Source organism: Pantherophis guttatus, chromosome 4 (assembly GCF_059756535.1).
Source record: "Pantherophis guttatus breed Tessera chromosome 4, ASM5975653v1, whole genome shotgun sequence".
Taxonomy (NCBI): Eukaryota; Metazoa; Chordata; class Lepidosauria; order Squamata; family Colubridae; genus Pantherophis; species Pantherophis guttatus.
Window position 1 is genome coordinate 155,993,401 of NC_142066.1, and position 26,777 is coordinate 156,020,177.

At 42.5% G+C, this 26,777-nt stretch overlaps 1 protein-coding gene and 1 long non-coding RNA gene across 3 annotated transcripts in view; one reads left to right on the top strand and one right to left on the bottom strand.

The window, feature by feature from the left end:
* Positions 1-991: 991 nt before the first annotated feature.
* Positions 992-21,041, bottom strand: ARF1 (ARF GTPase 1). The gene is made up of 5 exons (XM_034442587.3): positions 20,496-21,041; positions 8,369-8,552; positions 6,828-6,938; positions 3,679-3,803; positions 992-2,586 (listed from the first exon to the last, which is right to left on the bottom strand). Exons 2-5 carry the CDS (start codon positions 8,514-8,516, stop codon positions 2,425-2,427), a joined length of 546 nt encoding a protein of 181 aa, XP_034298478.1. The 5' UTR covers positions 8,517-8,552; positions 20,496-21,041; the 3' UTR covers positions 992-2,424.
* A 30-nt stretch (positions 21,042-21,071) lies between these two features.
* LOC117680086 (uncharacterized) overlaps positions 21,072-26,777 on the top strand; it is a 40,864-nt gene continuing 35,158 nt past the window's right edge. For both annotated transcript variants that reach the window (XR_015734140.1, XR_004595520.3), the window contains exon 1: positions 21,072-23,287. This is a non-coding gene — a long non-coding RNA (uncharacterized LOC117680086). The remainder of the gene's footprint in view (positions 23,288-26,777) is intronic.

The window sequence follows — 26,777 nt, forward strand, 5'->3', positions numbered from 1 at the left end:
TTTGGAGAAGAGGTGGAAACCCCCCCCGCCTCTTCTTTGGGGCAGCCACTCAAAATATTGGAAGGCTGCTATCATGACACCCCCGGTCCTTTTCCCCCCATTAAACTAGACATACCCAGTTCTAGCAACTGTTGTGTTTTATCCTCTAGTCCCCTAATCGTCTTTGTTGCTCTTCTCTGCACTCTTTCCGGAGTCTCCACATCCTTTTTGTATTGCGACGACCAAAACTGAATGCAGGATTCCAAGTGTGGCCTTATTACCAAGGCCTTATAAAGTGGGATTAACTCTTCACGTGATCTTGATTAATGCAGCCCAGGATGGTGTTGGCCTTTTTGGCAGCTCCCATCACACTGCAGGCCCATACTTAAATGGTGATCAACTAGGACACCTAGATCCCCTCTCTCTTAATGCCTCACTTTACTTAATGGCAATGCCCTCCAGCATCCCTACGAGAGAACATGCGGGGCAGCTTGAGGACCATAATAAAATAAGAACAGTCGGAAGGGACCTTGGAGGTCTTCTAGTCCAACCCCCTGCTCAAGCAGGAGCCCCTATACCCGTGATGGTGAACCTCTGGCAGGCAGAGCCCTCTGTGGGCACACGTGCCATCGCCAGCTGCTCTCCTGGTTTCTGGCACACGCATTCCAGCGCTCCGGCATGCACGAAGACAAACTGGCTGGCGCATGTGTGCGCACCGGAAACCAAAAGACCAGGTGGCCAGCACATACATGCTCACCAGCCAGCTGGTCTTCTGAGTTCACCACACACATGCACACATACATACATGTTCTGGTTGGGACACTCGGTGCCAAAAAGGTTCTCCATCACTGCCCTAAACCATTCCAGACAGAGTTGCCCAATCTCTTCTTAAAAACCTCCTAGGCAAAACTTCCACCCATGAACCAAATTAGCCGACGTTTTACTCGGTATTAAATCCTGTGGGCCGGATCTGAGCCCGAGAGAACAAGCCAAACCGCACACACCTCGGGGGAATAGTTAAGAGATTTTTATTCTAATAGCTTTAATTACAGTGCTCGTTTGTTGAAATGATAACTGAAAACAAGTATACAAAACAGTCGATTACTGTATTGAAAGGAAACAAGAGAGTTTTTTTTTCTTGTCCACAACACTAAACAAACCGGTTCTGATCGTGTTTTTCTCGAGTCGCAACAGCTCCAGCTTCTTCAGTGTTTTTTTTTTTTATTATCAAAATACAAAAAGAAAAAAAACGAAACAAAAATTAAAAGTTAAAATCTGGGATGGCAAATCTCAAACCTTGCAGTATGAGAAATGTAAAAAGGGCATCTCTTGCCTTCCGAAAAGGGAATCTAGACACGTCTCTAAGAATGGAAGGCGCCAGATTATCAAACTCTTTTGTGTTTTCGATATTCCCACCCACCCCTCCCTTTCCCGGATGCGACAACGGAAAAGCTCGTGTGACATTTCTTATTTAAGTAGAGTACTTGTGGCTGCTGCTGTGACGTTCGTGCAAGAGGACTGTCTTTGGAAATCATTCTAGGCTGGAGAAATTCAAGGAATTCATTCGAAGGAGCTATGAGCTCCCCAAGCAAAGATGAGGGGAAGATGAAGATGGCACTTGTAGGTTGGAGGGTAAAAAATATTTTTTTTAAAAAAAAATCCAAATCTAAGGGGCAGTTAAAAGAGTACGGGGCAGTGGGGGGTTGTCCCAATTTCTCGTTAATCTGCAATCTCCACTGAGTTGGCTCTAATTCTTGGGAAAGGCCAAGAGCTTGAAGGAGACTGAGGCTAATTTTATGACCTGGAACAAGGGGAACTTGTGGCTATTCTCTTCACGTCGTTGCAGAAACTGCAAAGGGTCCTGGATTCAAGTCCTTCCGCCCTCCTTCCCACCAGCCTCGTCTTCTGAAAAGAAACTCGTCCCCAGGCTTAAGAACAGGGCTCCAGAAATCAGGCCTCAGACCAGATCTGCAAGGCCAGAGGGATCTTGTTTGGATCTAGCCCGCACACGCACACACGACACAAACAAAACCAGATTCCTGGCAACCATTTTTTTTTTCCTGAATCCACTCAAAGTTGTTGGGTGGGGTTTCTTTTTAAAAACCTTTTTATCACTTTAAAAAGAGCCGAATAATATTGCATAGGAGTACCAGAAACTGCCTCGTGGGAAAAACAAGAACTATTTACATTAAATAAGAAAATAAAAAGCTAAAACTGTTTTTTTTTTCCTTTTCGGGCGTAGTTTTGCCACATGTACAGCGTGGTGGTAGTGGTGGACAATCCTGTGGACGAGAAGAGATGATGAAAACAGTTTCCGGCACTCATTACTACAAAGTAGCATGGTTTGCCACATTAGAGTAAAGCGAGGAGGAAGAGGAGGGAGAGGGAGAGGGGGGAGAGGAAGGGAAGGGAGATGGGGGGAGAAAAAAGGATTAATTCAGGGCTTCATTTCTGGTTTCGGAGCTGATTGGACAACCAGTCCAGTCCTTCATAGAGACCGTCCCCACTGGTGGCACAGGTGGCCTGGATGTACCAGTTTCTGTGGCGGAGAGAATGCAATCCTAGTTTGTCTGTGATTTCTGCAGCATTCATGGCGTTCGGCAGGTCCTGGAAAGGGAAGCAACTGGCTTTAGAAAAGGCGTTTCCCCCCCCCACCCCCACACAGGAAAAAAGGCCTATTTTACAAACTTGCTAAACTCCCCCCCCAGCAGTCCCCAACTTATGACTACAATTGAGCCCAAAATTGATATTGCTAAGCGAGATATTCGTTAGGTAAGTTTCGCCCCATTTTACAAACTGTCTTGTCACAGTTGTTCAGTTAGTCACATGGTGATTAAGTGATTCTGGCTTCCCCATTGATTTTGCTCGTCAGAAGGTCACAAAAGGGGATCACGTGACTCCCAGGACTCTGCGACTGTCATAAATGTGAGTCAGTTGCCAAGCGTCCGAATTTCAATCATGTTACTAATGGGACGCTGCAATGGTCACAAGTGTGAAAAACAGGCTAAGTCACTTTTTTCAGTGCCATTGTAATTTAAAATGGTCCCTAAATGAAGGTTGTAAGGTGAGGAACAAAGCAAGCGGTCAGGGAGATTTATAAAATAAGACTGGGCAACAAGGAGGAAGGTTTGTAGTAGCAGAATGTCAGAAGTGGAAGAGACCTTGGAGGTCTTCTAGTCGAACCTCCTGCTCAGGCAGACTTTATATCGTTTCAGACAAATGTCCGGTCTCCTCTTAAAAGCCTCCAGAGATGGGGCACCCACAACTCCTGGAGGGGAGCCGTTCCACTGGTTAATTGTCCTTGAAGACATTCTTGGATGAGAAGTGAATTGTCTTCAAGGAAAACAAAGAAATCCAGCTGCCTTTTGAAAAAGCACCTTTGGGACAACCATGACCGGGATGACTGAGAATCTCCATAGACATTTAACTATAACGTTCAGGAAATATTTCTTTAGTTCTAGGTTGTTTCTCTCCTTGATTAGTTTCCACCCACTGCTTCTTCTCCTGGCCTCAGATGCTTTGGAGAATAGGGGGACCCCTCTCTTCTTCTCTGTGGCAGCCCCTCAAATACTGGGAGACTGCTGTCCTGTCCCCCCTAGTCCTTCTTTTCTCCAGACTGGCCATTCCCCAGTTCCTGCAACCGTTCGTCGCATTCAAGTACGAAGAGCGGTTCCCTCGGGGTCATCTCTTCCCACCTACCTGTTTGTTAGCGAACACTAAAAGGACAGCATCTCTGAGCTCGTCTTCCGCCAACATCCTCATAAGCTCTTCTCTGGCTTCGTTGACTCGCTCTCTGTCGTTGCTATCGACCACAAAGATCAAGCCTGAAGGGAAACAGCAATTGTTAAATAAGAACCTGCCAAGGATTCTAGCAAACAGCCATCTAGAACTGCGTTTCTCAACCCTGTCCACTTTCAGGAACGTGGAGTTAAATGCCCAGATTTGCCTAGATTTTGGAGGAGGAAGATGAGGAGAAAAAAAGCATGAATTGGATTCTCAGGGAATTCCGGGAGTTGAAGTCCATTTACCTTCATGTTGCAGGTGGTCCTGACTCACGGACACCATTGAGCCCAACATTTCCATTGCCCCATCTTACGACTTTTCTTGCCATAGTTGTAAAACGAATCAATGCAGTTGGTAAATTAGTTGTTAAGTGAATCTGGCTTCCCCCATTGACTTTGCTTGTCATAAGGTCCCAAAAGGGATCACATGACCCCGGGACACTGCAACAGTCATAAATACGAGTCAGTTGCCAAGCGTCCAAATTTTGATCATGTGACCCTGGGGGCACTGTACCAGTTGTTAAGTGTGAAAAAATTTAAAGTCACTTTTTTCACTGCTGTTGTAACTTTGAATGGTCACTAAACAAATGGCTGTAAGTTGACCACCACCTGTATAAAGTAGGCTGGACTTCAATTCCCAGAATTCCTCAGCCAGAATGATGGATGCAGAATCCAGAGGTCCACACATCTTAAAATAAGCAAGTTTGAGGAACAATACTTTAGGGTGTTTGTTCAAAACTAACTAATGGAAGGGATGGGGGGGATTTCTCTCCATTCAGAGGGAAAAAATATTATTTTTATCATCTAAGTCCTGGTAGATATACACACACAGGGAGAGAAACACCCTGCCACATTAGGCTTCAAGCAATACGAAATTGACTTCTGGGTGTTTGTAAATAGCATCCACAATCACATGTACCTTAATCCAATTTTCTTTGATTGCTGGATTTCAAAACTAGTCACACGAGAGAGTAAAGGCAGTAAACTATGCAAGGGTGTAATTTACTGTTTCAAGTGAACCACACACCGCAGAGACTGATCTTCCCAGTCGGCTTCAAAAATTTAACGTGCTGCAATTCTCACTCAAGAGAATTACAGACTTTGGGAAACGAATATACAGAAAGAGAAGCAGGACATTTTTTAGACAAAGCTGGAAACCGGATGAAGGAGAAGAGACAAAATATTGTCAATGAACTTAAAGAGATGGACGGTTCCCAAATTGGACAAACAAATCAATAAAAAGGTTCTGGCTAAGGGGATTGTACACAAGGCAATTAAGACCAACAGTTTGTGTATAAACAGTTTCACAATGCAGGAGAAAACAGCCCATCCCCCACTGTTGTTTGCATTTATCCCACATTACTACACATCAATTTTCTATCAGCAACATGCTGATGTGGTTAACCTGCTGGTAGAGTGATTAAAAGGTCACCCTGAAAGGGGCTGTGTGTGACCATGGGAATGAGGGACATGGGTGGGGCGGGGGGAGAGACAAGGAAGGAAAGGAGGGAGGCAGAGAGAGAAGGTAGGAGGAAGAAGAGAGAGAGAGAGAGATAGAAAGAAAGAGGGGAAGGAAGAGAGGGAAGAGGGAGGGAAGGTGGAAGAGAAAGGAAAAGGAAAGGAGGAACAAAGGAGAGAGAAGGGAAGGACAGAGAAAGAGGGAAGGAAGAAAGGATTTTTTTTTTTTTTTGCATAACTATCAATTACACTCAGATGAGAAGATGAAACAGATCATAAACACTGCAAGGTAACAGTAACACTGCATTTAATCTCCCATTCTTAACACCAAATGAACAATGCTCTATTTTTTTCCCCTTTGATTTAGCAAAAGATCAGGGTTTCATCTCTGGAAGAGGCAAACCAGATGAAGCAAAGGCTGCTGGTGTGCCAAGCACAAAGGATCGCCTAAGATCAGGGCAAAGGCAGAATTGTGGATTAGTCTTTCCCCTGGTCTATGGCTCACGTTTTCTGGGTATTATGCTAAATCATGTATTTTGTTAATCCACATTTATATTTTAACAGGCTATGTGAATCTGGCAGCCAAGGAGCCAAAGCCTTTCACCCATTTGTTTTGGCAACTTCGGGGATGGAATACAGGGCTCCTAACAACAAAGCAGAACTGCACTGTTCCTTGACCGTGTCAGCTTTGAGATGGTTGGACTTTACCTCCCAGAACTCCCCAGAAAACCTAGCTTGCTGGGGGATTCTGGGAATTGAAGTCCACCATTTTTAAAATTGGCAAACTGAATAACCAGTTGCCAAATGAAGTTGGAAAGGACCTTGGAGGTCTTCTAGTCCAACCCACTGTTCAGGCAGGAAACCTTGTATCATTTCAGACATATGGCTGTCCAATCTCTTCTTAAATACTTTCAGTGTTGAAACACTCGCAACTTCTGGAGAGAAGTTGTTCCACTGATTAATTGTTCTCACTGTCAGGAATCCCAAAGGAGCTTTTTCAAGTGGCAACTGGACTTTCTGGTTTTTGTTTGAAGATGTTCTTGGATGAGAAGTGAAACGTCTTCAAAAGAAAAAAACCAGAAAGTCCAGTTGCCTCTTGAAAAAACACCTTTGGGACAATCATGACCTGGATGACTGAGAATCTCTACAGACGTTTAGCTATATCCTATAGCTATAGGTTATAAGATTAGATTATAAGGTTAGCTATAACCTATAGCTATAGGTTATTAGCTATAAAATTTAGGGAAATTTCTCTTTAATTCCAGATTGCTTCTCTCCTTGATTAGTTTCCACCCATTGCTTCTTGTCCTGCCTTCAGGTGCTTTGGAGAATAGCTTGACTCCCTCTTCTTTGTGGCAGCCCCTGAGATATTGTCTGGAATGGAAGGATCTGCAAGCCTCTTTCCATTCCAGCTACTTTAGCAAAAACACTGTAGGATTAATGGTCACTAAATTAACTGTTGTAAGTCGAGGACTGCCTGTGTCCTCCACAACATTTCCATTTGATTCATGCAGTATAAAAGATTTCTTGGTGCTGTCGATGCAATTCTGGAGCAATTTAATGCTGATGCAGATTAAAGAGATAAGACACAGAACGCAAACAACTCACCTTGTGTATTTTGGAAATAATGGCGCCAGAGTGGTCTGATCTTATCCTGTCCGCCGACATCCCACACCGTGAAGCTAATATTCTTGTATTCTACTGTTTCTACATTAAAACCTAAACAGGAATAAGTGAGAGAGAATGTGCTCAGTTAATAGGCAAAAGATACACGTACTGATTTAAGGTGATGTCAATCGCATAGTCTCCTCATAAGCAAGTATTGCAATATTAGAAAGAAAAACCTAACCTTTCCCTCTGCATAGATGTTTTATAAAGTGATATTTAAAAAGCTGAGAGCCAATTTGGTGTAATGTTTGAGGCACCAGAGTAGAAACCAAGTGACCATGAGTTCTAGTCCTGCCAAAGCGCAAAGCCAGCTGGGTAACTTTGGCCCAATCACCAGGAGACGGTGAGTTCTAGTCCTGCTTTAACTGTGAAAGCAGGCTGGGTGACTTTGGGTCAATCACCAGGAGATGTAGAATCACCATCAGTGGCACAGCTTATCTCCTGCAGGCATAGATGCACCTTCCTTGCACCTATGCCTGTGGTGGTGCAGTGGTTAGAGTGCAGTACTGCAGGTTACTTCTGCCAGCTGCCACAGTTCGGCAGTTTGATCCTGACCAGCTCGAGGTTAACTCAGCCTTCCATCTTTCCAAGGTCACTAAAATGAGGATCTCCAAGGTACCCTCCAATCAGAGTTCTATAAAATTTCACAGTATATGTGTAGTTTTTAAATATATCTATACTTTCTTCTGTTCAGTTTTGTGTCCAGTTCTCAGAAACTGAACAAGAACAAATGAATGAGTGTGTTCCTACAGTTTTTTTTTTAAAAAAAAAACAGCTCTAAACTTCAACAGTGATACTGTGAAGACTAAATAGAAAAAAGGTTTTAAGATCATGCCTTTTTATTTTACACACTTGAAAAATAATACAGGTAGTCCTCATTTAGTGACCGTTGGAAATTACAACGGCACTGAAAAAAACTAACATGACAGTTTTTCACCCTTACGACCGTTGTAGCATCCCCATGGTCACAAGATCAAAATTCAGACCCTTGGCAACTGACTCATATTATATGATGGTTGCAGCATCTTGGGGGCCATGTGATTCCCTTTTGTGGCCTTGTGACCAGCAACGTCAATGGGAAACAAGATTCACTTAACAATCATGTGACTTAACATACTTAAGCAATTCACTTGACAACTGTGGAAGGAAAGGTCGTAAAATGGGGCAAAACTCACTTAATAAATGTCTCACTTAGCAACAGAAATTTTGGGCTTAACTGTAGCTATAAGTCGAGGACTACCTGCACACAGTATGTCCATAATGCAGTTTCCTTTAGTTCAAGCAAATCCAAAAATGCAGCGCAGAAGTAAGATCTTGAATTAATTAAGGCTCATGATCTTGGTTATTGTTCATCACCGAAATGAGCAACCTGGACAAGCTAATCTTCATTTTTATCCAGAGTTGTGCAAAATATACCCATATACAGTAATTTTATTTTAAACCCAGACTTAACTGGAATTAAGAGAATCTTAAATTCTTACCTATAGTAGGGATGGTAGTTACTATTTCCCCGAGTTTAAGCTTGTACAATATGGTAGTTTTTCCTGCGGCATCCAGTCCGACCATAAGTATACGCATTTCTTTTTTGCCGAAGAGGCCTTTGAAAAGGTTGGCAAAAATATTTCCCATGTTTGAGGATGTCGTTCACCCACTGGCCAAGAAAATCTGGAAGACAAAGGGATTCATTAGCTCAGTAAAATGTTGTGATCATAGCTAGCCCCAAAAGTATACATTAGTGGCCCTCGTGAAATGAGGGGGATTTATTTCTCATGTAAACATTTGTACAGATAGTCCACGATTTACAACCATTTTAGTGACCGTTCGAAGTTACGACGGCATTGAAAAAAGCAACTTATGAGCATATTTCACACAACTGTTGCAGCATCCCTCTGGTCACGTGATCAAAATTCGGACACTTGGCAATTGACATATTTATGACCGTGGCAGTGTCCCCAAAGTCACACAATCCCCTTTTGCAACCTTCTGACAAGCAAAGTCCATGGGAAAGCGAGATTCACTTAACAACTGTATGACTAACTTAACAACTACAGTGATTCACTTAACAATTGTTTCAAGAAAGGTTGTAAAATGGGCAAAAATCACTTAAGAACAGCCTTGCTTAACAACAGAAATATTGGGGGGCAATTGTAGTTTTAAGCAGGGTGGATTTGATTTAAATCAAGTTGATTTAAATCACAATTTAAATCATGATTTAAATCACTAGTAAAAAGGCTTGATTTAAATCAACTAGATTTAAATCATAATTTTTAAAGAGCAGCTGACATCTCTTTTCTGGCAGCGGCTCCCCCTCTGACCCGCTGTTGACTCACCAACAGTCCCAATATTGCAGAATATACAGCCTCATGCTACATAACTAAGGTCCATTTCATGCTGATTAAACTAAATCAGTATCTTAAATAGAAAACTATCTTTAGATAGATTTTTACTCCCAAAGCATATTATTAAAATAAATTTAATAAAAAAAATCCGATTTAAATTAAAAAAATCTGATTTTTTTAAAATTTTTTAAAAAAATCATTGATTTTTTATCCACCCTGGTTTTAAGTCAAATACTAGCTGTAGTCAGTTTGTGGCAACAGACATTCAAAACAGAAGCTGAGCATGTAAACAGCAGCTTAGAAGACAGTATTTAGACAGATTAAATTGCCATGTATACACAAAGAGAGCAACAGGTATTTACATCATAGGGTAAAAAACCTTTGGCAGGAGATAGGCCATTTGCTCCAATATACAATTATTATAATGATCACATGTTCTATGAAACTACAGTAAAAAGGTGAAAAAACAGTCACTGAAAGAGAACGGAGGGAGAGGGGAGGGAAAGGAAGGAAAGGAAAGGAAAGGTCTTCAACACAGAAACAGGAGAATAAAATGTCAAGATTTCTCCTGTTCCTTAAATGAGAAAGCCATTAGCTAGGACAAATCACCACCGATTGTGGCATAATGCTATTCAACAATAATCATACTTAATTAGAACAAACTATGCTAGGAACATTTTTAACAGTAGAATGAATCAAGATGATTATATGAATTTTTTCTTAATAAAAATAACCTCCATCGTACCATGCATGCATTTTCCCTCTCTGAGGGAACCAAGTCCAATTCTAAGTTGGCAGAATCCAGTTTGACCAGTATGATTCTCTCAAAGAAGGCTGCTCATAGTTCTAGAGCCCAAGCACCATCAGGTGCCTAGCTAACAATGCTCCTGGGATTCTCCCCGTGATTCTCCTGACATAATAATAAGCAAGTTGTCGATAGCCAGTTTCTACTCCTGGCAGAAAGAAAGGCAGCCAATTCTTCAGAGAAGCACATGACACTAGTCTTAATATAGGCAGTCTTCGACTTACGACCGTAAGGAGCCCAAAATTTCTGTTGCTAAGCGAGACCATTGTTAAATGAATTTTGCCTCATTTTACAACCTTTCTTGGCCCAGTTGTTAAGTGAAGCACTGTAGCTAAGTGAGTAACACAGTTAAGCGAATCCGTTGACTTTGCTCATCAGAAGGTCACATAACTCTGGGACAATGCAGCCGTTATAAATATGAGTCAGTTGCCGAGCGTCTGAATTTTGATCACGTGACCATGGGGACGCTGCCATTTTTCTGTCCTGTTGTAACTTTGAACGGTCCCTAACTGAACTGTTGTTAAGTCGAAGATTGCCTGTATAACATTTATTTCATTTATTAAATTTATATGCCACCCATCTTGTGGTTTGAAACTAACAGCACAGGACGTTTGTATGCTCTTTCCAAGTTTTTGACGAACAATGAAATGTTAGAAAGATGATTTGGGAATACAAATTATGACTACCTGGGAACAGGAATCACAGAACAATAAATCAGTATTTTATCCATGTCAAAAGATCGCCAACTATCAAGGAAGTTTTCACCTGAGCTGTGAAGAGCAATTCCCCATTGTTTATAACTGGGCAGCTGCAATATTTAGCCAGAAAAACCTTTCCAAGCACCGTATTTATGCTATTATAAATTAATTAGGTCTACAAAAGTATATTTAGCTCAGTACTTAGCGTACCCTGTCATTACGGCGTTAATTTCCAAGGGAGTCATTTGAGGAACTACTTCTGAAAAGACATAAGTGCTTCCCTGCTATATAACACAGACTGCTATTTCCTTCCCGTCCCTGCTACACCACCCTAAGCTGGGGTAATGTAGAGGGGGGGAAAAATACATTTTGCTGCTTCCCTTTTGGCTGGAGCTCACTTTAACCTCTATTTCCAGAATCTGGCTCCACAGCCAGTGAGAGGTCTTTCCCCTCAATATTCTTTCGAAACCCATCAGGGACCACTTCCACCGCACCCATCCTCCAGTACTAAGCCAGATGCCTCAAACTCTTTCGTTCCAAGACCAGAAACGTCTCTTTTCAACCATTCCATGCCCTTTTGAAGGACACAAGAGCCATTAATTGGAAGCAAATCTTTGCAACTCAGGATTGAACTGGGGGGGTCCTCGGTGCTCTTCTTGCTGACATTTCATAACCCAGCTAGGTAGGTAATATCATCACTGCTAGAAGGGAGTGTGGTTTGCAGGGTGGAAGACGAGGACGACTGTGGGGTCCTTGGTGCTCTCTGAGCTGGGTGGTTTTCTTACAGACATTTCATTACCCCACTAGCACTTCCTTCAGTGGTAGAAGGAAGTGTGATTTGCAGAGTGAAGGAAGAGGAGGAGGACAACTGTGGGGTCCTTGGGGCTGAGCTTGATTCCTTTCTTGCAGACGGTTAATGACCAAACTAGATAACATCATCAGTGCTAGAAACTAGAACACCACTCCCTTATAGCACTGATGACATTACCTAGTGTGGCAATGAAATGTCTGCAAGAAAGCAACCAATCTCAGAGAGCACTGAGGACTCCAAAATCCTCCTCTCTGCAAACCCCACTCCCTTCTAGCACTGATGATGTTCCATAGTTGGGTCACAAAAGTTGGGTGCAAGAAAACAACCAAGCTCAGAGAGCACCCAAGGATTACATTATTCTATTATTTTTTTCCTCTTCTGCAGGTCTGGCTCCTAAGCTCCATGCTGTTATAGATCCTCATACAGTCCAGCTGGGATAAGCAATATTGTCAGCAGATAAAACCAAGTTATTAAATTTAACTCAGCAAGCAGGATTGGATTTGTCATTCATAAACCTTTGAAAATTTGGTCCATTAGTTAGTGGATAGCTAATGCAGTGGCTCATTGCTTGGAATCAACACACTGTCAGGTGCTCAACCCAGCAAGCGGCTGGCACATTCTGGGCTAACCTTGACTTCAGGATCAATATCCCAAGCTATGCTCTGGGGATTTCTCTCAGGGTTCACAGAGGGAATTGCGTTTTCGTAGAGATTGCTCTGTGTTAATTGAGCTACTCAGGCAAAACCACTGCAGCCTACCCAATTCCCGAGATGTCAGAAAACAAGCATCTATCTTATTTACGGATGGCCATAGAGCATAGTATAAAAAACCCTGGGTGTGTTTTTTTTCACCACTGCAATTAACAGAATACAGATAGGTGTGAGTTTTAAGACGGATGAGTGTTCTTCCCTAGCCAGATCCACTACAAAAATATCAAAGAGAGGTGGAGATCTATGATACTTGAAGGGAAAGTGTTTTGAAAGGGAAAGTGTTTTGAAGAGAAAGATCAATAGAAATAAGGCCTCAGTTGCACAAATATTTTTTCAGCCTAAAGTAGCCTTATAGTCTACTATTATACAGGGAGAGATTTAATTCAACCAATGGAAGAAGCCTTCATTTCTAACCCAGAACATCTGGGGGGGAAAGCCAATTTTCTTGCCAATCCTTCACTGCATTTGTCTTGGCAACTATAGGCAGTCCTCGACTTACAACAGTTCATTTAGTGACCATTTAAAGTTACAATGGTGTGGGAAAAAAGTGAGACTGTTTTTCATACAACTGTTGCAGTGTCCCATGGTTACGTGACTAAAATTCAGATGCCTGGCACGACTCGTATTTATGACGGTTGCAGTGTCCCTGGGTCATGTGATTTCCCCCTCTGTAACCTTCTGACAAGCAAAATCTATGGGGAAGCCAGATTCACATAATGACCGTGTGACTCACTTAACTCTGGCAAGGACATAAAACGGGGAAATCCTCACTTAAGACTGTCTTGTTTAGCAACAGAAATTTTGGGCTCAATTGTGGTCCTAAGGAGAGGATTACCTGTATTCCATTTGTGGAGCACAACATTTTTTTCTTTTAAACTTGGAAGCTGAGTGGTTTTGAGCTTCCAGTTTGCAAATTCTCCCACCCAGGTATTCCTTACTGGACAATATAGGAAGAGGGAGAAACAATGGAGGATCACAACACTGTGTGGAACTGCTTGCATCTTGGAATTGTGGGTGCTTAATTTCAAGATAAGATTAGATAACCATTTGCCTGAGATGGCATGAGAACACCTGCCTTGGGAGTCGGTTGGACCACACGATCTCTAAGGTCCCTTCTGATCCTCTCATTCTTAGACTGCTGGCTTAGACTGTCTTCATGACTTAGTATCTAATTCTAAATTCTAAGACCCACGTGTGACGCAATACTTTGATAGCTAGCCCTTTAACACTGCATTTGAATTCCTCTACAGGTAAGCCTTGACTTACAACAGTTCATTTAGTGACCACTCAGTTACAACAGCACTGAAAAAAAGTGACTTATGATCATTTTTCACTTACGAGGGTTGCAGCATCTCCATGGCAACATAATCAAAATTCAGATGCCTGGCAACTGGTTTGTATTTATGACAGCAAAGTGAACGGGGAAGCCAGATTCTCTTAACAACCGTGTTACTAACTTAATTGCAATGATTCACTCAACAAATGTGGCAAGAAAGGTCGTAAAATAAGGCAAAACTTACTTAACAAATTTCTTATTTAGCAGTATAAATATTGGGCTCAGTTGTGGTTGTAGGTTGAGGACTATGTGTATTGGAATACAGTACAGATCACTCGATTTAGCAAAAAATTGTGATTTTTTTTGTTTACTATTTGTAATGATGCAATTGATACCATGTGAGTTGAATATTCTGCAGTATTTGCAGAAAGCAAATTCCCTAGCTTTATTATATGTGTCTATAATAAAATCTAAGAGGGTCCCAGACAATACTGCTTTACATGAATTTTTTCTAGTTTTAAATTACTGTATTAAGCTGCATTACTCATTAATTGGGTGCACATGCAAAAATAAGGTTTTTTTTTTAACCCAGTAGAATAATTAAAAATTAGAGGAAACAAAATAGCAGCATGTTATTTATTTAATTCATACAGCCATCCATCTCACGAAGTGACTCTGGGAACCATACAAATAATATAAAGATAATGATAAAAATAAAAACAATAAAAACAATAATTAAAATTAAAATATTAAAAATTGAAACACAAAACAAGTGTAGATTGAGTGTATCAACCACAATATTTGATGAAGACATCATGGATGGTAAAAGGCAAATTAAAATAGCAGTAAAGTGGCATTTCCTAGTTCTCCAAAGAACTACTTAGAAATAAGAATAAAAACTAGGTTTTTACCACTCAGCAAGAAAAGTGATGAATAATACAAAAAGTAACTGCTATAATCAGAACTGCGCTAGATTCCCCTGCCTACCAGCTATAAAAAAAAGGGTGGCTGGAATAAAAGTTGCAGTTACATTTTCAATTTGTTCCAGGTGAGATTCATGGAAATCTAATTACCGGTATACATTCACATTTTATCAGTCGCCTGACACGGAAGCTTCTCCATAAGAATTAAGAGCAGGTGTTTCAAGATATGTGAAAGTTCGTTAATATAGTACTCATTTCCCCCCCCACCCCATGTGGAACTTAAAGCCTTTTTTTATACGATTATTGCACTTACGCACTGAAGTTGAGCTGGACAATGTAACTCATAAATGTGCACTCCTAATACATACTAGACCCGTGATGACGAACCTATGGCACAGTAGCACGTGGAGCCATATCTGTGGGCCCACGAGCGTTGCCCTCGCTCAGCTCCAGTGCACATGTGCGCGCCCGCCAGCTGATTTTCGGGCCTTCCACTACTACCTGTACTAAAGCAACACCTTAAATCAGTTCAGCCAAAAACAAGGAGGCAGCCGATGTTATTTGTATAAAACAGGTATAACAGGTTCCACCTGCTTGGCTCCCTCTGCCCCAGGAAATTCTGCTGCCATATCCTGTACTAACCAAAGCTTCCAGAGCACCTTTAAAGACAGCCCTACACAGAGGGTATTATGATGTCCTAACCTTGAAGTTTCCTTCCTTCAACTGCGATGCAGCTGCTGTTTGCTTGCCCTTGATTCAAGGGGTAACAGTCACCAGATTTAATTCAATCTTAGTCAGCAAGAGAGCTGCAGTTCCAGCTGGCGGGGTCCAGAAGAACCTTTTCTGCTGTGGTTCCCCCACCCTCTGCAATATGGTGCCCCGTGAGGCAAGATTTTCATCCACCCACCTACCTTTTTGGTCTTCTGGAAAGGCCTTGAAACCTGGCTCTGCCATCTGGCCTGGGGTCTTGATGTGGGTGTTACACGTTGCGGTACAAGCAGTCCTTGACTTACGACCACAATCGAGCCCAAAATTTCTGTTGCTAAGTGAGACAGTTAAGTTAGTTTTGCCTGATTATATAATCTTTCTTGCCAGAGTTAAGTGGATCACTGCAGTTCTTAAGTGAACCTCGCTTCTCTGTTGGCTTTGCTTGTTGGAAGGTTGCAAAGGGGATCACATGACCCCGGGATGCTGCAACCGTCATAAATACGAACCAGTTGTCAAAAGAGTCTGAATTTTGACCATGGAGATGTTGCAACCATTGTGTGAAAAAGATTCATAGGTCACTTTTTTCTGCGCTGTTGTAACTTCAAACTGTTACTAAACAAACAATTTTAAGTCGAGCACTACCTGTACTCCAGGAAGACATCACACCTTGTTTCGTCTCCTAAAAGCAGTATGTCAAAGAGAAGTCTTTTAAGTGAAGCAGGAACAGGGATGGATGAAAACTAAACACTGGTCTCTAGCAGTTCAGAGTTGGAAGGGGTAGGTGTAGAAAACAGATCCAACTTCGGTACAATAGGTTTTCCAGACTCAAAGCACCCAAAATCTTCCAACCTGCTTGAAGCTAGGAGCACGAAAAGGAAATACAAGTAGTCCTTGTCTTACAATTCATTTAGTGACTGTTCAAAATTACAATGGCACTGAAAATAGTGGCTTATGACCGTTTTTCATACTTACACCATTGCAGCATCCCCATGGTCACGTGATTAAAATTTAGACACCTGGCACTGACTTTTATTTGTGATGGTTGCAATATCCCTGGGTCATGTGATCCCCTTTTGCGACCTTCTGATGAGCAAAGTCAATGGGGGAGTCAGACTCACTTAACAACTGTCTTACTAATTTAACAATTGCAATGATTCACTTAACGATGGCAAGAAAGGTCATAATATGGGCTCAAACTTACTTAATAATTGTCTCATATAGCCATAGAAATTTTGGGCTCAATTGTAGTTGATGACTCTCTGAACAAGGGCCTTGCTTTTATAACCTGGAGCAATCCTCCTGATTTAAGACAATACTCCATTGTACTGCATGTTTAGGAACCTGTTCCTCCCAGATGAAGTTGCCCATTGCGGCTAACACATTATGGCAACTGTGAAGTGATCCCAGCCAGGATAATAGGACGGTTTATGGTTTGCTAATTTAATTTCAAAGGAAGATATAAATGCCGTATGAATATGGAGATTGCAAAAAAAATGCCAGACATAGCTGAATTAACATAATTGTTCCTCAAGCTTGTTCCAGACAATTACACACTAAATCACCAAACATATCAGGCCAAGCAATTCAAGCCAGACTATGTGCTATTTGTAATCATGGGCACATGATTACAAATCATGTAATGCTTCTAAGAGATGATTAGAAGATGCATCTAAAGCAGCTGATCGGAAGCAAATAAGAAAAGGAAATGCAATAAAAAGCTCAAATATTTTGATTTTCATTGTAGCTGAAATTTGTAGGAAATGCAATCCAAATTACCTGCAAGGTGTGCCAAATTGCACATCCCAAATTTATTATAGATAGTTGAGTTACGACCACAGTAGAGCTCAAAATTTCTGTTGTTAAGCAAGACAGTTGTTAAGTGAGTTTTGGTTCATATTATGATCTTTCTTGCCACAGTTCTTAAGTGAATCACTACATCTGTTAAGCTATTAACACGGATAAGTGAATCTGGCTTCCCCCATTGGACTTTGTTTCAACCATGAAGTTGGCTGTACTGTGGTCATTTTTCTTTTTTGTAGTCTCTAAGGAGGTTTCTTTTCTCACTGTTTCAGCCTGGAGCGAAGGAGCCAGGGAGGGGATGGGGGTTGTAGTCAAAATAAACTTATTTTTCCTGGGAATCACGGACAATTGTGCAGGTGTCCGCAGGGTGGAGATTGAGGTCATCTAGCAACTGTGCTTTATGCTGATTGGATCATGTGACTGAGACTCTGGGGGAAGTGATAAAAGTTTTACTTTTAATTGGGGGGGGGGGGGAACCAGCGACAATTTAGAGCCAATTTTCCACCAGGAATATGCCAATTTGATATGTCCTAATAAAATGTTCTTTGAGAAACCTGCTTGCCTCTCAGTTCTTATTGAACTGGGATGTATTACTTGGAACCTTGACACTTTGCTTGACAGAAAATTGAAAAAGCGGATCATGTGATCCCAGGACGATGCAACTGTCAGAAAGGCCAGTTGCCAACCGTCCCAATTTTGATCACATCACCATGGGGATACTGCAATAGTTGCAAGTATTCTAAATGAACTGTTGTTAAGTCGAGGATTACCGGTATGGTAGCAGTATAATAAAGGTACCCATTGACTGACAACCATTTGTTTAGCAATCTTTCAAAGAACTGAGTGGTTGGCAAACCAGATTTCCAATAGCTGCAGAGTCCTACCATCATGTGACCTTCCTAACTGGCTTCTGACAAGCAAAGTCAATGAGGAATCAGCAGATTTGCTTAACAACTGTGTGACTCATTTAACAACTGCAATGGTTCATTTAACGATTGTGGCAAAAAAGATCATAAAACCAGGCACAATTGCCTTAGTTAGCAATGGAAATCTTGGTTTCAATGGTGATCGAGGACTACCTGAACTATCTTTTATCTCTCACCTATGAGGAAAAGTACTCGCCTTATGCACACTCTTTAAGGAAAGCTACACAAGAGATTGCCAGGATTGTTAAAGAAATCTCCAAATGTTTCAAACGTGTAGATGATGGCAAAGATCGTATAGAGTTGCAAGAACTTTGTGAAGGACAGTAACTTTCAAAAATTTCTGATGAATTAACAAACAAGGAAAAATCTACGCTGGAAAATAAAGGGGGTGGGGGAAAGTGAAGCTGAGTAACTGAGATATTTGCTTCTGAATCGATATTAGTTTCTGCATCTTGTTTATATTTCTCCATGTCACAAAGATAAAGATGAAAACCTTAAACTAGCCAAAATTTAAGATAGGCTGGTGAACTGTATCACAGAAAAACAAATAAGTTAAAAATCAGAAAATATATGTTAGAATTCACTAAGAAAAAAAAGAAATTTAGCCATGGCATTCCCCTTGACATTGTTTTTATTGCAAAAACTGGTTCTTAAATACAAAGATTAATGTTTAAAACAACTGCCCTCTCATTATCCCAAATATTTATGAGGGGAATGTCATTACCAGATATTGGCAACATGGAAAGCTATTTAACATATTTCCTTTAAAAAAAAATTAATCAAAGAGGTCTTTCTCCACTGGAGTGCATCTGGCTGATCAGCAGAAACTAGCAATATCAATCCAGCCTGACATTTCCTGGTATTTCAGGAAAAAGATACTTATGCAACAAATTAGGTTGTCCTGAGATGGCTTTGATGATTAGAATTATATTGTACTGTAGTTGCCTGCATGGCAAAGATAGAGATCCAGTTTACAACCATGGAAATGGCTAGGAGAACAGCTTTGAGAAGCATAAGCCTAGAAGGGATCTTGGAGGTCATCTAGTTCAACCCTCTGCTCAAGGCAGAAGAACTCATGCCATCGTGGTCAAATGGTTGTCCAATCTTTTCTTGAAAATGTCCAGAGATGGAACATCCACAATTCCGGGAGAGAAGTTGTTCCACTGCTTCATAGTCCTGCCAGGGAATTTCTCCTCATTTTTAGGTTGCATCTCCCTCTGACCAGCTTCCACTCCTTTCTTCCTCCAACCCTTCTTTCCCCTGCTCTTCTTTCTCGTATCCTTCCTTCCTTCCCTTTCTTCCTATTTTCCCCTTCCTTTCTTCCGTTTCTCCTTTCCTTCCGTCCCCTCTTTCTCCTTCTTTCCTTCCCTCTACCCTCCCTTCCCATTTCATGGTTGTTTGCCTAACAAGCTTAAGGAAGACATAGAAAGACATAGCTAAGATCTTGTACAATAATCTAATGGTGATTCGTATTTCTGTCATGGCTTAATATCTGACCCTCCCTCCCAAATCCTAGGGCTGGAAGGGACCTTGGAGGTCATCTAGCCCAACCCAAGGGCCAACATCCTTCACACCACCTTGGCCAAATGGATTAAGGCTCTTGTCCAGGCCTGTCATTGCAGACCTTTTGAGTCGGATTTCCTCAACTAATAAAGAGGAAGAGAGTCTTCCCCACGGTAATGCATGTACTTGAAACTCCCTGGCCTTGCGCAACTGTTTGTCCTGCTGATGAAGTCACCAGCAAGTGACTAAGGGATCCCAAATCCCCACCCATCTCGTGTCTTTGGGGCCAAATTCCAGCAGAGGGAAGAAAAAAGACACCCCCCCCAACCCGATCCTCCACTCCAAAATCCTTTCATCCTCCTCCCAACCTGATCATTCACGCAGGCAATCCCATCCTCCACCCCCAAATAACATCATCCAACCCCAAACCCCATAATCCACACCAAACCCTTTCATCCCGCTCCCAACCCCATCCTGCTTCTCTGAACCCCATCCTCCGCTCCCAAATCCTTTCATCCTCTTCTCAAACCGATCATTCACGCAGGCAATCCCATCATCCACCCCCCAGACTCCACCATCCTCCCCAAACCCCATCATCCACTCCAAACCCGTTCATCTTTCTCCCAATCCCTTCCACCCTACCCCAAAACCCATCATCCAGCCTCGGTGGCCACCCTGCCTTCCCCCCCGTGTTTCATGGAGGCTACTCAGCCAGGCCAAGTACAACCCAGGACCGGAGTGGTGGTGGAAGGATTGACACCCACCCCGCTAACCCCACAGCAGGGCAAACCATCCGAGGTCTAACGAGGAGAGAGGGCCGCCTTCTCGCCCTCTGACTTACAGTCCCCTTCTTGAGGGGCTGGGGATGAGGGGAATGGTGGTACCCCGCTGCCCCCTCCCCCCGTCTATGGTGGGGGACATCGGGGAAGGTCAAAGGAGTTAAAGCGCCTCACAGCTCGGTCGGGAGAAAAGCGGGAGTCGGGGGGACGCTGCCCCGCCCGGCCCCGAGCTAGGCCCGGCCGCCTCAGCTCGGACCGTTGGCGAAAGAAAGGTCGGTTCGGACCACGGCCGGGCCGCCGCCATGACTTCGTGAGGGGTGGGCTGCTTACCGGGCGACGTAGCGGGGGTGCCTGGCTGCGGGGAGTCTCCTCCGTCGTCGTCCTCTCCGGTCCCGCCGGGTGCCTCACCTGCTTCTGGCCTTCGCCTTCCGCCTCCCTCACAGCCTCCCTCACTGCGCACAAGATGGCGGCTCCCGGCGGCCACGTCAGTGCCAAGGGCCCCGCAAAGCACGACGGGAAACGCGGGGCTGGGTTGGGTGTGCTTCTCTCTCTCTCTCTCTCTCTCTCTGCCTTTTTTTTTTTTAATGTCCCTTCCTTTCCCCGCCCCCCTCCTGCTTTTTTTCTCCCCCCCCTCTCTCTCTCTCTCTCGCCGAAAGGAGGAGACGGACCAGAGACAGGGGAGGCGTGGCCAAAGCCCTGCGGAGGAGGAGGAGGAGGAGAAAAAAGAGGAGCATGCGCGCTCCCCTTCCTCGCCTCGCGCGCCCTGGCGACCGTTAGAAAGCGTTAAGGGAAGGGGCCGCGTGCCCCCCCCCTTTTTTTTCCTTCTTCAAAGGGGTGAGCGCGCGCGCGAGGGAGCGCGCACGCGCGTGGATGGATAAAGAGGCGGGGCCTCGCGGGGAAGATTCTGTGGCGCGCGCGCGCCTGGGGCGTGGGGGCCGTTGGGCTCGCGCCTCGTGAGGAGGGAGGGAGGGAGGGAGGGACGACAAAGCCCATCATCCCCACACCCCCGGGTGGCCTTCGTACAGGTGGTAGTCCTTGATTTACAGCAGTTTGTTGTAAGGGGCCCGTTCAAAATTACAAGGACACTGAAAGAGGTGACTTAATATGACCGTTTTTCACACTTTAACGACCGCCGCCTCATTTCCCCACCACAACCATGTGATCAAAATTCAAATGCTGGGGAACTGACTCACATTTATGACGGCCCGCGGCCTCCCAGGGTCATCTGATCCCCTTTTGCGACCTTCTGAGGAGCAAAGTCAACGGGGAAGCGAGATTAATTTACCAACCGTGTGACGAACTTAAAAATTGCAGTGATTTGCTTAACAACTGTGGCAAGAGAGGTCATAAAATGGGGCAAAACTCACTTAACAAATGTCTCGCTTAGCAACAGAAATGCTGGGCTCGATTGTGGTCGTCAGTGAATGGTCACTAAATGAACTTACCTGTATAGACAACATACTACAACTTGACAAGAACACAATTGAGCCCCAAATTTCCAGACACTTTTTCCGTGTTGTTGTGACAGTCACTAAATGGATGGTTGTGACCTGAGGACTACCTGCGCAGACACATTACAGAATAGAATAGAATAGAATAGAATAGAATAGAATAGAATAGAATAGAATAGAATTCTTTATTGGCCAAGTGTGATTGGACACACAAGGAATTTGTCTTTGATGCATATGCTCTCAGTGTACATAAAAGAAAAGATACATTCGTCAAGAATCATAAGGTACAACGTTTAATGATAGTCATAGGGTACAAATAAGCAATCAGGAAACGATATCAATATAAATTGTAAGGATACAAGCAACAAAGTTACAGTTATACAGTCATAAGTGGGAGGAGATGGGTGATGGGAACGATGAGAAGATTAATAGTAGTGCAGACTTAGTGAATAGTTTGACAGTGTTGAGGGAATTATTTGTTTAGCAGAGTGATGGCATTCGGGAAAAAACAGTTGAGAATCATCTATCTCCCTTGGAGATGCCAGGGCTGCCTTGTATTTCCTTGCATGCAGTGCTCCAGATCTTAACATCCTGTAGATATATTTAGTCTCGTTTCCCACAGTGCCCCCTGCAGACAGACTGAGGATTATGGTACTTGATGTCCACAGTTTAGGGAGAGGATGGACTGCAACCAAAGGGAAGTTCGTGATTTGCACTGAATCCTGATGGGACAAGAGGTCAAGACATGAAGATGGGGGCCTCAACTCTGCAACTGAAGCAGTGGTGGGTTTCTACTGGTTTGCCCCGGTTCAGGCGAACCACTAGTGGCGGCGGTGAGAGGCTCCGCCCATTCGCCCGGATATCATCACGGACACTGCGCATGTGCAGAAGTGCCACATGGGTGCACTCACAGTTTTGAACCGGTAGCGAAGGTAAGTGAAACCCACTACTGAACTGAAGCCCCCTCCCCTTTAAACACATTACAGGTAGTCCTCGACTTATGACCATAATGGAGCCCAACTCTTCCGTTGCTAAGCAAGACAGTTGTTAAGTGAGCTTTGAATCTTTTTTTTTTTTTACAAAATTTCTTGCCACATTTGTTAAGTGAATCACTGCAGTTGGAAAGTTAGTCGCACATTTGTTAAGTGAATTTGGCTTTCCCATTGACTTTGCTTGTCAGAAGGTCGCAAAGGGTATTGTGTGACCCCGGGACACTGCAGCTGTTATAAATACGAGTCATCCAAACTTTTATCACGTGATCAAAGGGAATGCTGCAACAGTCCTAAGTGTGAAAAACGGTCATAAGTCACTTTTTTCAGTGCTGCTATAACCGGTCACTAAATGAATGGCTGTAAATTGAGGATTACTTGTTCACTAAGTGAACTGCTGTGAGTTGAGGTTTATTTATTTATTTAGCGTATGGCTGGTCACACACAGCATTGTGTGTTGAGGATAACCTATAGTTAAGGCATCAGGCTAGATGAGACTGAGTTCTAATCCCTTCTCAAGTACAAAGTCATATAGGTGACCTTGGGCCAGCTACTTTTTCTCAGCCCCCAAAAGGAGGCAATGGCAAACCACTTCTGAAAAATCTTGCCAAGAAAACTGCAGGACTTCTCCAGGGACCCTCTAAGAATTGACCACGATTGAACAGAAAGGGAAAAAAAAGAGGTATGTACCTTTTTCAGAAAGAAGAGGATATACATAATTTTAAAAGCATGCCAGGAAAATCAAGAAACAACGCCAGGAACAAAGTCTTTGGAAGCAAAAAGCCTTTTTTAATCTTTTCTCCTCTATAATCTTTTTTTTCTCTTTTTTCTTTTGCTGTTTTCCTATTTTCTCATTTATTTGTTTCCAGTGCTTCGTTATTTTGATGTTTGTTTTCTAATATCTGTAGTTCTCGACTTTTTGAGCTCCAAATTTCTATTGTTAAGTGAAACATTTGTTAAGTGAGTTTTGCCCCATTTTACGACTTTTCTTGCCACCGTTGTTAAGTGGATCACTGCAGTTAATATGTTAGTAACCTGGTTGTTAAGTGAATCTGGCTTCCCCATTGACTTTGCTTGTCAGAAAGTCGCAAAAGAGGATCACATGACCCTGGGCTGCTGCCACCATCATAAATATGAGTTGGTTGTCAGAATTTTGATCATGTGACTATGGAGCTGCTGCAACAGTCATAAGTGTGAAAACTGGTCAGAACTCATTTTTTCAGTGCTGTTGTAACTTTGAATGGTCATTAAAAGAATAGTTATAAGTCAAGGACTATGTATCTTTGCATGGTTAATGTGCTTCCACAGATTGCTTTCCTTTTAAGAGCAAACATGAACATAAAATTCTGCAATGTAAGTCCTCGACTTACAACATTTCATTTAGTGACCGTTCGAACCACTGAAAAAAAGTAACTTGACCATTTTTCACATTTACGACCATTGTAGCATCCCCAGGTCATGTGATCAAAATTTAGACATTTGACAACTAGCTCATATTTATGCTGGTTTAGTGCAGTGGTGGAATTCAATTTTTTTTACTACTGGTTCTGTGGGCATGGCTTGGTGGGTGTGGCATGGCTTGGTGGGCGTGGCTTGGTGGGCATGGCAGGGGAAGGATACTGCAAAATCCCCATTCCCTCCCCACTTCTGGGGGAAGGATACTGCAAAATCTCCATCCCCACCCTACTCCAGGGGAAGGATATTTCAAAATTTCCATTCCCACCCCACTCTGGGGCCAGCCAGAGGTGGCATTTGCCAGTTCTCCAAACTACTCAAAATTTCTGCTATCAGTTCTCCAGAACCTGTCAGAACCTGCTGGATTTCACCCCTGGTTTAGTGTCTTGGGGGATGCCACATGATCCCCTTTTGCGTGGCCAAATTCACTTCACAATCATAATAACTGCAGTGATTCACTTAACAACTAGGGCAAGAAAGATCATAAAATGGGGAGAAATTCATTTAACAATCGTCTCAATTAGCAATAGAAATTTGGGGCTCAATTGTGGTTCTAAGTCGAGGACTAGCTATATGTATGTGAAAAGTTCATCTTTCTCTCTCGGGAGAAAACATTTGCAAGAGGAAGTTCCCTGACCAGCATTTTTAGAAGATTCACCTTGTGGGGGGAGAAATCCCAATTGTTCAATTTATTAAATGCAATATTTATTTTGGCTACACAATTTGTGCCAGTTTCCCCGTCCTCGGCGTTCAATTATTTTAAATCCCATTTTGAAAAGGTAACAGAATAAATTCTGGGAGGAATATATGCAAAAAATCCTTTTGACACCACGGAAATAACACTTGAATTGCACATTAATGTTTCCGTGTCTCCAAATCAAGCATATCATTTATTATACAAAGCGTCCTCCAGTTACATTAGAGAGATGGTTGGGGAAGCAGTCTATTTTGGAGCCTGGAAAAAAAAATGAATATGTCTGTTAGAAAGTATAATTTAGATGGCTTCCATATTTATGGATTCAAGCAATTGCATTTTATCTTCTTACTCTTAAATTGATAAGCGAGACTCTTTCCTTAAAACCATTAATCCCATCTAATATTTAAGGTTTTCCTGGTATCTCAATTTATGCAAGAGGCCTGAATGCCTCGTATTTCCTTCTTTGACATCTGGTTAATGTGACTTAAAAAAATATTTAAATTTCAAAACCTCACTATCTCAATAGGAGGAAAAACTGTTTATTAGTGTGGTGGATGGTATGAATTTGCATTTTGACCTATAATACTCTGTACATTGAATTTCTTTTTTTTGCAAAGCTGAGAACTCAACAAGAGATATTTTAATAAATAATGTGCACATATGATCATTTTGCACACCACACTGTCAGTCATATAAATTCTCTTCCATTCAGGGGTGGGGGGAAAGGATCACCTCCCCCCTTTTCCCCTGAATAGAAGAAAATTTATACAGTAGTGGGGTAGACCTTTATGAGACTTGAATGATTCTTCCCAAGTCAGGGTCACAACTAGGGGGTATTTCCTTAAAGAGATACCGTAATCCTCATTCTTTGCAGATAAAAATGGAAAGGTTTGATTTTTAGGGCTTTACAAAGCTTCAATTGGAAGCTGATTGGGCTGAATCTCCAGATGCCTGGTCTGACATTTTCACCCCTTAGGGGGAAAAAATTAAATTGACTCAATACAAAGGCAATTGACAGGTCAAACTGCACCAAAGTTCAACCACACCCTGGTTTTAGTTGAAAGGATGGGCATCTTTTAACTGGAGGTTCACAGGATGGAAGTTTGAGAATTACTTTTAAGGAAGAATAATTGGGCGCATGACAAACATAAATAGAAATATAGCTAGTGCAAAGTTAAGCTTTCAACAGAATGGTGCTTAGTTCTTTGCTGCTGTTAAAGAAATAACAATAGGAAACTTGGGACAGATTTTGTTGTTCCCTCTGCTTCCTTATTCCGGACAAATGGTTGTCCAATCTCTTCTTAAAGACCTCCAGTGATGGACCACCTTCTGGAAACAAGCTGTTCCACTGATTTAATCGTTCTCACTGTCAGGAAACTCCTCCTTAGTTCTAGGTTGCTTCTCTCCTTGATGAGTTTCCATCCGTTGCTTCTTCCCCTGCCCTCAGGTGCACCAGGTACCTTGCATTTCCTTGAATTTATTAAGGTTGAAAGTTGACAAGTCTGTGCTGCAACCTTATATTTCCCACTCTTCATTCCTTAAAATGAGACCACAAGCTTTTAGGGTTTGGCATATTTTTAATTTTATTTATTGTTCAATTCATTTGCCACCTATCTCTCCAAGGGAGTACTCTAGATGGCTTTTGTGAGAGAGTCCACTTCCACATTGTGCGGTAGATATGTAGGGCCAGTCTTCGAATAAGGTCAGGAGTTTGTTGGGCCCTGAGTGAAGTGTCTAGGGGCACTTTGGTGCCATGGAGTGGCATGTTAACAGAGTAACAGAAGAACAGAAGAAGAATAAAGTTAACAGATGAACAAAATAGAAGAACAACAGAATAACAGTGTTAACAGAATAACAGAAGAAAAACAGAAAAATAATAGAGAAACAGAATAACAAAATAACAGAAGAATAACAGCAGAGTTGGAAGGGACCTGGGAAATGGGAATGGAATGGAACAGAACAGAATAGATTAGAAGAACAAATTTGAAAGGGACTTTGGAGGTCTTCTAGTCCAGCCCCC

Bases quoted from the DNA above. Each gene is read 5' to 3' on its own strand.
- ARF1 (XM_034442587.3), bottom strand. From the start codon at position 8,516: ATGGGAAATATTTTTGCCAACCTTTTCAAAGGCCTCTTCGGCAAAAAA. The intron at 3,804-6,827 runs GTGAGTTGTTTG...GTTTCCCTTCAG, and splicing joins TTATTTCCAAAATACACAAG to GCTTGATCTTTGTGGTCGAT. The intron at 2,587-3,678 runs GTAGGTGGGAAG...TTCCCTTTCCAG, and splicing joins TAGTGTTCGCTAACAAACAG to GACCTGCCGAACGCCATGAA.